Raw genomic sequence first — 12,589 nt, forward strand, 5'->3', positions numbered from 1 at the left:
CTGTAACAGGCTATGGTTGATTCACCACGATTCTCGCCAAAATATACTCGGTGATTGGAAAATCAGCATTGAGCAAAGGAAGGGCTATTCTTACAATGACAATAGTGGAAATTTGCTATCCCAGAATATAGTCCGAGGAGATCTTAAACATGAAGTGAGGGAGTGAGGCATGGACCGGTCCCTTTGAGAAATCGTGAGCTTTCAACTTTTTATTCCACTGAAGCAGCCGAGTGATACACATGTCCCGAAATCACTTCTTTTTATTTTTGTAATATATATTTTTTACTTCTATTGTGTGACTGACACAGAATTCACAGTCTCTCAGCCTAATCAATGAGATACAATGTGAATACCTGATTTAGAGTAGGCAATAAAACCTCAGTTTTCCTAAGTTCTCTCTTGATCCACTGTCGAATTTTTTTAATGCTCTGTTTTGGGGATTGGAGGTTAATGCAGAGAAGAATTCCAAGTAGATTTATCCTTTTCTAAGTTTTCTTGTGCCTTATATCAGGGGCCATGTTAGGGTATAACTGCTTCCATCTTATAGGAAGGAATTTCAAGACTTCTTCCCTTCAGACTTTCCAGACTATAAACAGAGAAGGCGATAATGTCAGCCCAAGTTATTGTTTAAACAGAGAGGTGGATAATATCCAGAGAAACTGAAAATAAGATTTTATTATTACTTATGAAAGGAAGAATTTAATATTCCCTTAGACAATTAGAGTGGATGAAATATCTTGGCAAATTAAATGATTTTAACTCCATTGTTGGATGGTTTTGAGGAATCACTTTTCTCTATTTACTTAATTTTTACTGCTCACCATTAGAGGCTGAGATTCTGGCTCCCTGAGGAGTAAATCTAGGGTGCTTCAGCATCTGGGAAGAACAGCATCCCAGACACTGAGGAGCCTCACAGAGCACATGTACTAACCCGCTTCTCCACCTCACAGCCTTCTCTTTTTCCTTTTCTACATAAAACATACACACTTTTAAAAATGCCATTAATGTCTTAGTATGTTGTTGTTTGAGTCATAAGGTGAATTTTCATGGTGCCTTCTCACTCCCTTATGATAGAAACATTCTAAACATTTTCATGTAATATTTGTGCACACATAAAAACTGCTTTTAACTCTCGCCATTCCTCTCACTTCATAGAAAGTGCTAGAGGAGCTTTTAAATGTCTGAAGGATCATCTAGCCCCTGAAAACACCTTAAGAATTACAGGACTAGAGAAGGTCTAGGTCAGTGGGTCTGCTAAGAGGACTTCACTGCATCTGCTTTCAGACCACAAATTCCAGAGCTAGATGTTATAAGACTGGAATTCCAAACAAATCCGCATAGTAGATTCAGGGTCTCAGAATGAGTCATGTTTGGATTAAGTAGGTACCACCGTAATTTGGTGTTCCGTACACAGGCCTTTATAAATCCTTCTTTCCCGTAGAGCTCTCACTGCCTGCTTCTCGCCAAAACAGTGATTTCCTAAACACAGATGAATGCCTGGATTGCATATTCTTGTTTATTCTCCAAGGCAACTGTTACCTAGAACAACCTCACGGACCTCCAAACCGTTGCAGCTCAACCACCAGTTGCAAATAAGATGTGCTATAGAAGCTCACTGTCATTTCTGTTGCTTCAAGTCTTGTGAAATAGCAGAAAAACAAATTTTTTTTGGTTTGGAATGAAAACATCTCTTACACTTCCTTCTAAGTCACTCTTGGTCTCTGACCCCTGGTGCCATTTCACTGGGCATGGCCCCCCAGATGATATAAACCCCACTAAACCCTCAGTGCCTCCGTGGGGCTGCTGCCATGAAGAGAGAGCTGCTCCCGAAAAAGACTCCTTTCTCTGCAGATGTGTGCAACGTGGATCACCAGAACAAGGCAGGGTACACCCCCATCATGCTGGCAGCTCTTGCCGCCGTGGAGGCCGAGAAGGACATGCGTGTGGTAGAAGAACTCTTCGCCTGTGGGGATGTGAATGCCAAAGCCAGTCAGGTCAGCATACTTGCTCCCTGTGCTCCCGAGTGCTGGTCTGACGGGTGGGTGGCATCAGGCCTGCTGGGACCCCTCTGATGGAACAGATGCTGATGCACGCTCCCACATTGGCGCATGTGCTCTGGCCTACCCCAAGTCCACGTGTAACCTGGTGCTCCTTGCTGGCCAAACACACCAGTGAAATAGGGGCTTAAATGTGGCACTGGAAATGTCTCCCTCCTTTGCCTTGCCTTTCCTCTGTCGGCAGAAATTGTACAGAAACTGTGTGCCTGCATAAAAATGATTGGGAGTCCCCATGATACACCCAGTGACTGTGGCTTCCTCTCCTGTTGTGTTTTCATGCCCAAGTCCAGATGTGTCCACAGCTTGACTTTTAAACATCTTCTGAACTTCCCAGCTCCTTGCTCTGATGAGCAGGTCTTCTAAGCTAAAGTGAAAACTGGCTTCTCATTTTATGACCTTTCTTAGCTCATAGCTCACAAGAAACTGGTTTCTCCATGCCTGCCACCACTCCACCCCAAGTAATTCCATGTCTGGCTTTTGCCCCTCTGTCATCACACTCCTCCCTCCCCATCCCCCTGGCTCACTAAGGGCCACCCCCTTCCAGCTCCATATGTACTTCTGAAGTCCTGTCATTCCTTTCTGTAGGCAGGACAGACGGCCCTCATGCTGGCAGTCAGTCATGGGCGGATAGACATGGTGAAAGGCCTGCTGGCTTGTGGGGCCGACGTCAACATCCAGGACGATGAGGGCTCCACAGCCCTTATGTGTGCCAGCGAGCATGGGCATGTAGAGATCGTCAAGCTGCTACTGGCCCAATCCGGCTGCAACGGCCACCTGGAAGACAACGTAAGCTGTCTCCATTGGCCCTCTGGCCAGGAGCTCTGTGGGTGCTATTGGCAAGAGGGAGAGAACGAATTCTGCTCTACTCTCCTTGTGGGTTTGTGTTGCCATCCGGGCTACCTCTCTCCATGGCCCCAGCTTGGCTGCCATCACTATGTACAAACCAACACTCCAAAAACTAAAGCCAAAAGCAGAAAGATAAATAGACCCCACCCCAAAATGCATAAAAGGAAAAATGTGATTTAATAGGCATGTATGACAGCCACTCTACAAAAGGGGAATAAACAGATTGGCACTAGAGTCAATCAGTAAGGTGACTCCTGAGAAGTCCACTAAGCAGAGACGGCTGGTCCCCAGTCCATTTGGAAATCCAGGTTATTGGTCAATAGAAGCTGGGGTTCTTATGCGACTGAAACCGTTTCCTCCCACAGTGAAATGATGTCCCACCTGAAGTGAACGCAGGTGCTCCACTGGGGCCCATCAAGTGAATTATGTGACATTTCATAAGCCAGAGATTCTCGAATACCTTGGCTAGTTTGAGCACATTTCTCCATTTCTGCTTGGACTGGTCCCATCATTATCACTCTGATCTGCCTTTCCAGTTCCTAAGCTGCCCACATTCCCAGATAACCCCTTGACCGGGAAGCCTATGGGAGAGGGGATACTTCTGGGTGTCTCCAGGCCAAATGGGAAAGTAGCAACTGGCAGAAGCCATGAGAACTTGCATCTGGATGGTGAAACCGTTTGAAGGTCACAGAGGTTGGGCGGGGTTGGCTCTGTTTTTGAAAGCTTATCTCTGTGGTGCACAGATTGGAACCAGAAATTCCTTCAGCTCAAAACACCAAAAAGAGGGAAAATATTCTCCTTTACACTTAAGATCCTTCTGGACCCAGCAGGGAGAGCAAATCAGTGGGGCACTAAGGGGTGACTAGCTTCCCAGTGTCCGCTACCTCCACAGGATTAAACACAGGAGCTGCCCCCACTAGATCCCCTTAACCTTCCTTCAAGGGGAGGGATAGCTTCTGCCCTACCCTTCCTCAAGAACAGTTTGTATTGGGTGTGTTTTGCTTTTACTTTTATTCTTTTTCAACACAGAATAGCTTGTAGGTCCAATAACAAGAGGTCTTAGCGCCAAGTCACTTTTAGAAATCCTGGCAGCCTCAGCAAATTGCCTGCTTCCCTATCTGTAAAGTAGTATGAGAACATCACAGGCCTCTGGAAGAAAAACAGCTCCCAAAATTCACAGCATGGGTGGGAAGGATCATCAGATTAAACCACAGGGAGTCATTTTCTGCTCTTCATGGCCAGAAGGGATTCCTTATCTCAAGACTAGACAAAGAATTGATTGTGCTGCTGTTGGCCTAAATACTCCTTTATATCCATCTAAAAAAGTGGGGTTTTTTTGAGTTGGAGTCTCACTCTGTTGCCCAGGCTGGAGTGCAGTGGCATGCTCACGGCTACTGCAGCCTCTACCTACTAGGCTCAGGCAATCCTTCCACCTCAGCCTTCCAAGTAGCTGAAACTACAGGTACATGCTACCACACTCGGCTACTTTTTTTTTTTTATTGTAGAGACGCGGTCTCACCAAGTTTCCTGGGCTAGTCTAGAACCCCTGGACTCAGGCAACCCTCTCCACCTCAGCTTCCCAAAGTGTTAGGATTACAGGCTTGAGCCACCACGCCTAGCCATCCAAGTTTAATGGAAATCAAGCAATGAATCGAAATGTTTTCTTTCCCATGTATAGTGTTGCCCCTCATTTCCATAAGATACATCTATTCAAGCTGGCAGGATTGAGTACTTCCACATAGATGTTGTAGCATTAGGTAGAAGTTGGTAGGGCTTTAGGAACACAGCGCCCTTTCCTAGAGGAAAGTAAGAGATCTTGGACAAATTGCAGGGCCTCCTGACACACACCATGGTACTTGCCTGGTCATTTGTAATTATAAAAAAAAAGAGAAACTACATTATGTGTCTACCCCCCATCTTCTCCTACTGCCCCCTTCTGGTGGGCAGAGTGGTTGAATAAGAGTTCCTCATGAGCAACCTATGTTTGGGGAGGATGCACAGTATACAACCTCCCTGCTAAACACTGAGTGTCAGAAGGAACGGGGCGATTCTCCTCTCCACTGGGCAATTCTCCTCTCCACTGGGCTTTCTTGGAGGCGGAGGCTTACTGTGCCTCTCCACATCCTCCAGCCTCTGGACTTAGAGGTCCAGGAAAGTTTCCTAAAGGATTGAACAGGTGACCTGATGAGGAACCTGATCAGCTGCTGGAGAGTGTCTTGTTACTTTTGGCTGTCTGGAAGTTTAAGAAACCCAGCCTGGCTTGTTCTTTCTATCTGATCTTAAGGATGGCAGCACCGCGCTCTCCATCGCCTTGGAAGCAGGACACAAGGACATCGCGGTTCTTCTGTATGCCCATGTCAACTTCGCAAAAGCCCAGTCTCCGGTCAGTGTTGTGCACTTGGCAATTGTAAGTAGGCTGAGATCCACCAGCCTGGCAGACCCCCTTCCTCTGGGAGTTGACAGGAGATGCATGTTTTATGTTGACTGTGAAAATGGAAGTTTTAGTCTAGAGCTTAAGAGTTCATTGTTTCTGTCCCATCCTGAAGGCCAGGAGAGCCAATGCTCTGCAGAGACTGGGCCCTGCTTATCTTTGGGAGACAGATGCTCTCACAACCTTACAGGGAGGTTTTTAGTCTCTACAGAATTACCCAAATGGCACACTCTGAACCTATGGATACACATTGCCATGGTGCTGGCAGTGTTCCTAAAGCCAGACTGTGGGCAGCCTGTAGTCCAGAGTTCACTCTGAGCAGGAAAGTGACTTCTCAGTACAGCTGAACACACTGAGCTCAGCTGACTTTGGAGTTAAGCTTGCTACTGTAGACATCTGTCCACTTTTCTTGGCTGGAGCTCTCCAGTCTCTGGCTTACGTAGTTATCCACTGTGGTGGACTGAGTTCCTGTGACACAGGGCACACATCTGCTTGAGGTCACTTTTAACTCCCAACTGTTTTCTTTTCTTGGTCTCTAGGGTACTCCTAGGCTTGGAAGGAAGACGTCTCCAGGTCCCACCCACCGAGGTTCATTTGATTGACTGTATGCAAATAGCCCTCCATTGACATGCCGCCATTAAGCTGCTAATTGTTCCTGTTGGGTGACATACTGAATGTATACATGTTGTGCCTGAGCTCACCAGCAAACAGAAGCGTAAAGCCCAGGGCTAAAGGCTGAAGCTTTCACAGTGCAGAGACTGCCAACCAGGCCACCACGCCTCCTTCCTGGCCACCTTCTGTCTGTGTGGGGCACACTTTGACCCACCTCTGTTGCTGTTGAGTCTCTGCTCCGTTATGTACAGTTGTAGGAAATGGTGACCTGACCTGAACGGCACATTCTGTTCTTGCTCTCTGCTCCCACCAACCGAAAGAGGCATCAGTTCCTCATCCAGCGGCATCAGGTTTTAAAATTCTTCCACAAATATTGATATTTACTGCATGTGGAACCATCAGAAAACGCTTCTAGAATTCCATTCCAGGACAATTTTGCTGATTTTTATTTTGTCCTTATTATTTTAAAGTAAGGAAGTTGAGATGACTTTGATCATCATCAACCTGGACCCGGGCTGGTGGTTTCTGGTTTAAAAATAAAAGATGGAACTCTCAAAAAAGTATAAAAGAAAAATATTTTCATTTGATTTTATCTGATTTATCTGGATGTATTATATGACTTTTTATTAAAAAAGGATCTATATGAAATTGACACAGTATTTTCAACTTTTATATTCCATAGTCATTACAGACATGAAGAACTACATGTAACATGACCATATTTTTATTGATAACTGCACAACCCTGTCTGTATCTAACGGTAAAGGTGAATCATGTTAGAGGAACTGGCTATGTATTTGCCTCTAGAGAAACCTAGTGTAGTTCTTTGTATTTATGGATTCCTTTATACCATGTCACATTTACTTTGGTACTATATGTATTTAAGTGTTTGAAGTGCCTTAGACTCTTGCCATATTTCCAAAATAAAATTTCATTAAGCTCTTTTCCTTGTCCCTGCTCCATCTATGACAGCTGTCTGCCTCAGTCCTGTCGATTTACAGCAGCAGCAGCAAATGCTGACAGATGGACCACATGGAGAGGCCAAGCACGTGGTCCGTGGGTCTTGGGGGCTCTGCCAGGGAGGAGGCATCTTCTGAGAGCACTAGTCCATTTCCACAGCTTGACTCCTGCCTCAGGTTGAAGTCAGGAGGCTACAATTAGAGACTAATTAGGCACAGGCTCATCAGGCAGATAATCTCCAAGGAGAGCTTCGAATTGGCTCTTCTCAGGGACAGAAGTGCTAGTCCTTGACTGATTTGGGGTGCAACGGCTTGGGTGACTGGTTGGAACATGTCATGACAAGAAGGGAGAGGTGAAACTGGAGAGACTGTTTATTTCAGTGTACTGTTGGCCAGCCCCTGTTTTCAAGTTCTTTTTAAAGAATAAAGAAAATGGGGACTATCTCATTAAAATGAAGGCGCATAACAGCCAAAATTCAAACTAGGCGTTTTGGCACAGTTGCTTGTGGTGAATTTTGACCAAGGCTACTGTGAGAGCCAGGGACATTCGAAAAATATCACTGAGACTTTTCCTTCCTCCCTCCCTTGGCCCTCCCTCCTCCCCCCTCCAGTCTCCCTCCTTTCCTGTAATGATAGTTTTAATGTTAAAACTGGGAGCTCAGGAAGGGACAAGAGAAAAGACTTCTCTAATAGGTGTTTCACCATAATGCCTGTTTCACAGGGTCAAGGTCTGTATCTTTCCAAAAATGGGAGGTGCCGAGAGAGCAGCATTGGCAGTGCAGGCAGGCAGGCCGGGGCAGTAGCAGGCTGCTCTCCCAGGACCACCAAGAGGACCATCCTCTGCCGTGAACTATGGAAGTGAGACCACAACCACCTGGAGTCATAAGCCTCTCTTTCTCTCCCAGGACAGATCTGCCAGTTCTGGGATTTGGGCTAAATTTTGGTTCAGGTAATTATTCAAGCCCAAGTTCCTACAGATTCAAAATAGCACAATAAAGCAGAAGAGGTCGGGCTCAGTGGCTCATCCTGTAATCCCAGCCCTCTGGGAAGCCAAGGCAAGTGAACTGCCTGAGCTCACAGGTTCAAGACCAGCCCGGGCAACTTGGCGAGACCTCGTCTCTACAATATATCAGAAATTAGCCAGGCATGGTAGCGCGCACCTGTAGTTTTGAGTACTTGGAAGGCTGAAGCAGAAGGATCGCCAGAGCCCAGCAGAAAGATGCTGGAGTGGCTGTGAGCGTGCCACTGCACTCCAGCCTGGGCAACAGAGTGAGAGTACAACTCAAAAAAAAAAAACACTGTGTGTGAGAGAAGTTGAGCTATGCCTTGTTGGCCCTGTAATGGCATGACATGCCTTTTGGGCAAAGAGGTTTGTCTCTCAGGTGGGTTGTGGGCCTGAGAATTTTCTCTATTCCATCTGAGAAAGGAAAAACATTAATATAAATGAATGAGGAAACGAATCCCTATGTCTGCAAGTTGCCTTTCAGATTTCTTGTGCTAAATTTTGAAAAAGAAAATGATTGCTTTTTTTATCCTTGAGTGAGGTTTTATACAATATGACCCTCACTGCTGGGTAACACACACTGGCTGGAGCCTTGTTTGCTAATAACACTGGGCACTTAGAATGCTTTTTGTCAAATATCACAGAAAACATCAACAAAACAAAAAGCTGGTTCTTTGAAAGAATTAACAAGACTGAGGGACCCCTAGCCAGAATGAGCAAGAAAAAGAGAGAAAAGACCCAAATAAACACAATCAGAAATACAAAAGATCAGACCACAACTGACCCCAAAGAAATACAAAAGATCATCAGAGATTACTATGTATACCTATATGGAAACAAACTTGATAACCTCAATGAAATGGAGGACTTTCTGACATAACACAACCTCCCCAGGTTGAAACAAGAAGACATTGAGACACTAAATAGACCAACAACAACCTAGGAAATTGACTCTGTCATAAGAAAATTATCTACAAAAAAAGCCCTGGACTGGATGCCTTTCCAGCAGAATTCTATGAAATGTACAAGGAGGAACTGTTAGCAATCCTACTGAAAGTATTCCAGGCAATTGAGAAAGATGGAATTCTCCCCAATTCATTTTACGAGGTTAACATCACACTGATACCCAAACCAGTAAAAGATCCAGCAGAAAAAAGAGAACTACAGGCCAATATCCCTTATGAACATACATGCAAAAATCCTCAAAAAGATTCTAGCAAATCAGATTCAAAAACACATCTCAAAAATCATCCACCATGACCAGGTAGGCTTCATCCCCAGGATGCAGGGATGTTTCAACATCTGCAAGACCATAAATGTAATTAAATACATCAACAGATGAAAAAACAAGAACCACATGATTATATTATTAGATGCAGAAAAAGCTTTTGATAAAATGCAGCATCCCTTCTTGATAAAAAACCTTAGACACCTAGGTATAGAAGGAACATACCTCAAAATAATAAGTGCCATCTACAATAAACCCACAGCTAACAATTCTAAATGAACAGAAACTAGAAACATTTCTCCTGAAAACTGGAACAAGACAAGGCTGCCCATTCTCTCCGCTCTTGTTCAACATTGTGTTGGAAGTCTTAGCTAGGGCAATTAGACAAGAGAAGGAAATCAGGGGTATCCAAATAAGAAAAGAGGAAGTCAAGTTATCCCTCTTTGCTGATGATATGATCCTATACCTCAAAAATTCAAAAGAATCTGTCAAAAGCCTGCTTGCACTGATAAAGGACTTTGGCAAAGTACAAAATAAATGTGCAAAAGAAAGTTGCACTCTTATATACCAACAACAAGCAGGTGGAGAACCAATTAGAAAGCACAATCCTATTCACAATAGCCACAAAAAAATGAAATACCTCAGCATCTTCCTAACCAGAGAAGTGAAAGACCTTTACAATAATAACTACAAAACACTGCTCAAAGAAATCCAAGCAGACACAAACAAATGGAAAAATATTCCATGCTCATGGATAGGAAAAGTCAACATTGTTAAGATGTCCATCCTACCAAAGGCAATCTATAGATACAACGCAATACCCATTAAATTACCAACATCATTCTCAGACCTGGAAATGACAAAACAGAAATTCATATGGAAATGTAAATGACCATGAATAGCCAGAACTATCCTTAGCAAAAGAAACAAAGCAGGAGGTGTCACACTTCCAGACTTCAAACTTTACTATAAGGCTACAATAATCAAAACAGCCTGGTATTGGTACAAGAACAGGCATATAGACCAATGGAACAGGGTAGAGATTCCGGAAGCAAAGCCTCAATTCCTCAACCAGCTCATCTTTGACAAAGCCTCCAACAACAACCACTGGGGAGAGGAGAACCTATTCAGTAAATGGTGCTGGGGAAACTGGTTGACTACATGCAGAAGATTGAATCAGGACCCCTACCTATCACCATACACAAAAATTAACTCTAAATGGATCAAAGACCTAGACATAAAACCTCAAACTATAAGAATCTTAGAAAATGTAGGAGACACCCTTATGGAAATTGGAACTGGCAGCCATTTCCTGATCAAAACCCTAAGTGCCCATACCCTAAGAAATAAGATAGACAAGTAGGACCTCGGCAAACTGACAAGCTTCTGCAAAGCAAAAAAAATAAATAAATAATAAACCATCCAGAGAGCAGAGAGACAGTCCACAGAATGGGAAAAAATATTGCCAACTATATATCTGACAAAGGCCTAACATCTAGGATCTATAAGGAACTCAAGCATGCCTAAAGGAAAAAACAAACAGCCCCATTAAAAAGTGGGCAAAAGCCGGGCTCGGTGGCTCAGCCTGTAATCCCGCGCCTTTGGGAGGCTGAGGTGAGTGGATTGCCTGAGCTCGCGGGTTCGAGACCCGCCTGGGCAGCGAGACCTCATCTCTACAATAAATCAAAAAATCAGCCGGGCGTGGTAGTGCATGCCTGTAATTCCAGCTACTTGGAAGGTGGAGGCGGAAGGATCCCCGGAGCCCAGCAGGCGAGGTTGCGGTGGCCGGGAGCAGCCACTGCACTCCAGTCTGGGCGACAGAGTGAGACTCCAACTCAAAAAAAAAAAAGAAAAAAAAGTGGGCAAAGCCGGGCTCTGTGGCTCAGCCTGTAATCCTGTGCTTTGGGAGGTAAGGTGAGTGGATTGCCTGAGCCCGCGGATTCAAGACCTGCCTGGGCAACTTGGCGAGACCTCATCTCTACAATAAATCAAAAAATTAGCCGGGCATGGTAGCACATGCCTGTAGTTCCAGCTACTTGGAAGGCGGAGGCGGAAGGATCGCCAGCGCCCAGCAGGTCAAGGCTGCAGTGGCCGGGAGCGGCACTGCACTCCAGTCTGGGCGACAGAGTGAGACTCCAACTCAAAAAATAAATAAATAAATAAATAAAATAAAAAGTGGGCAAAAGACATGAATAGACACTTCTCAAAAGAAGATATACGGGCAGCCAACAGACACATGAAAAAGTGCTCAGCCTCACTCATCATCAGAGAAATGCAAGTCAAAACCACATTGAGAGACCACCTAACCCCAGTAAGAATGGCCATCATTAATAAAACAACAACAGATGCTGGCGAGGATGCAGAGAAAAAGGAACACTTCTGCACTGCTGGTAGGAATGCAAACTAGCGCAACCTCTTTGGAAGACAGTGTGGTGATTTCTGAAAAGAACTAGAAACTGACCTTCCATATGACCCAGCAATCCCCCTATTGGGAATATACCCAGAGGAACTCAAATCATTCTACAAAAAAGATACCTGCACACATGTTTGTTGCTGCTCTATTCACAATAGCAAAAACATGGAACCAACCATGCTGCCCATTGAAGCTGAACTGGATAAAAAAAATGTACATATACACAATGGAATATTATGCAGCCATAAAGAAGGACAAACATATGGACTTTGCACCAACTTGGATGGATTTAGAGTCCATCACACTCAGTGATTACCACAGAAACAAAGAACAGAGTTCCGTATGTTCTCACTCATAAGTGGACCTTGAACAATTATAATACTATAAGAAAGGGATTGGCAGTTGAGGGAAACTGCCAGGGGAGGGAGGGGCATAACTCATCAGCAAGGGTACCTGCATAATGAACATTTGTATACTGAAATGTACCCCACATCTTTAAAATAAAAAATAAAATAAAAAGAATACTTTTTGTCTTGGAATCTTAGCACACCATATAAACAAGCCTGATTATCCATTGGTACAGCTGTGATTTATTGAGGTACAACTCCATAAAGGGACAGGAGATATGGCAAGGTCCGCAGGTGAGGCCGGCATAGAGTTAGGGACTCCTGATTTTATTTTCTAGCTAATGTTAAGAGAAGGCTAAACCTTTGTGTGATAGCCAATTTCAAAACCATTGCCCTGGAAGTTGGGCAGTGGAGTGCTGGAATCTACTCCAAGGCAAGAGGAATGGGGCAGTGGGACCCTTGAGAGTTTAATGCTAAGAAAGTAACACTAAGATTGGTGCAGTGGCCTCTAATCCAAGATACTCAGGAGGCTGAGGCAGGAGGTTTGCTTGAGGCCACTAGTTCAAGACCAGCCTGGGAAACAGACTTTGTCTCTTTAAAAACAAAAACTGACCACTGTCTTCCCACTTACCGTGGAGGAGTAGGGATACCCCTGGAGAATTTATCAGGAACATTATCCGGAAGGTTGCTAAA

General features: G+C 44.5%; 1 protein-coding gene across 1 annotated transcript in view; it reads left to right on the top strand.

Moving 5' to 3' along the window:
- The window catches only part of KANK1 (KN motif and ankyrin repeat domains 1), a 173,549-nt gene extending 166,660 nt beyond the window's left edge, over nt 1-6,889 (top strand). The window contains exons 9-12 of the mRNA XM_008066069.2: nt 1,852-1,994; nt 2,643-2,843; nt 5,188-5,286; nt 5,874-6,889. Coding sequence (XP_008064260.1) covers nt 1,852-1,994; nt 2,643-2,843; nt 5,188-5,286; nt 5,874-5,936 — 506 coding nt within the window. The 3' untranslated portion in view covers nt 5,937-6,889. The remainder of the gene's footprint in view (nt 1-1,851; nt 1,995-2,642; nt 2,844-5,187; nt 5,287-5,873) is intronic.
- The last annotated feature ends 5,700 nt before the right edge of the window (nt 6,890-12,589 follow it).

Source organism: Carlito syrichta, unplaced genomic scaffold (genome assembly GCF_000164805.1).
Source record: "Carlito syrichta isolate Samal-C Ts95f unplaced genomic scaffold, Tarsius_syrichta-2.0.1 Scaffold308839, whole genome shotgun sequence".
NCBI lineage: Eukaryota > Metazoa > Chordata > Mammalia > Primates > Tarsiidae > Carlito > Carlito syrichta.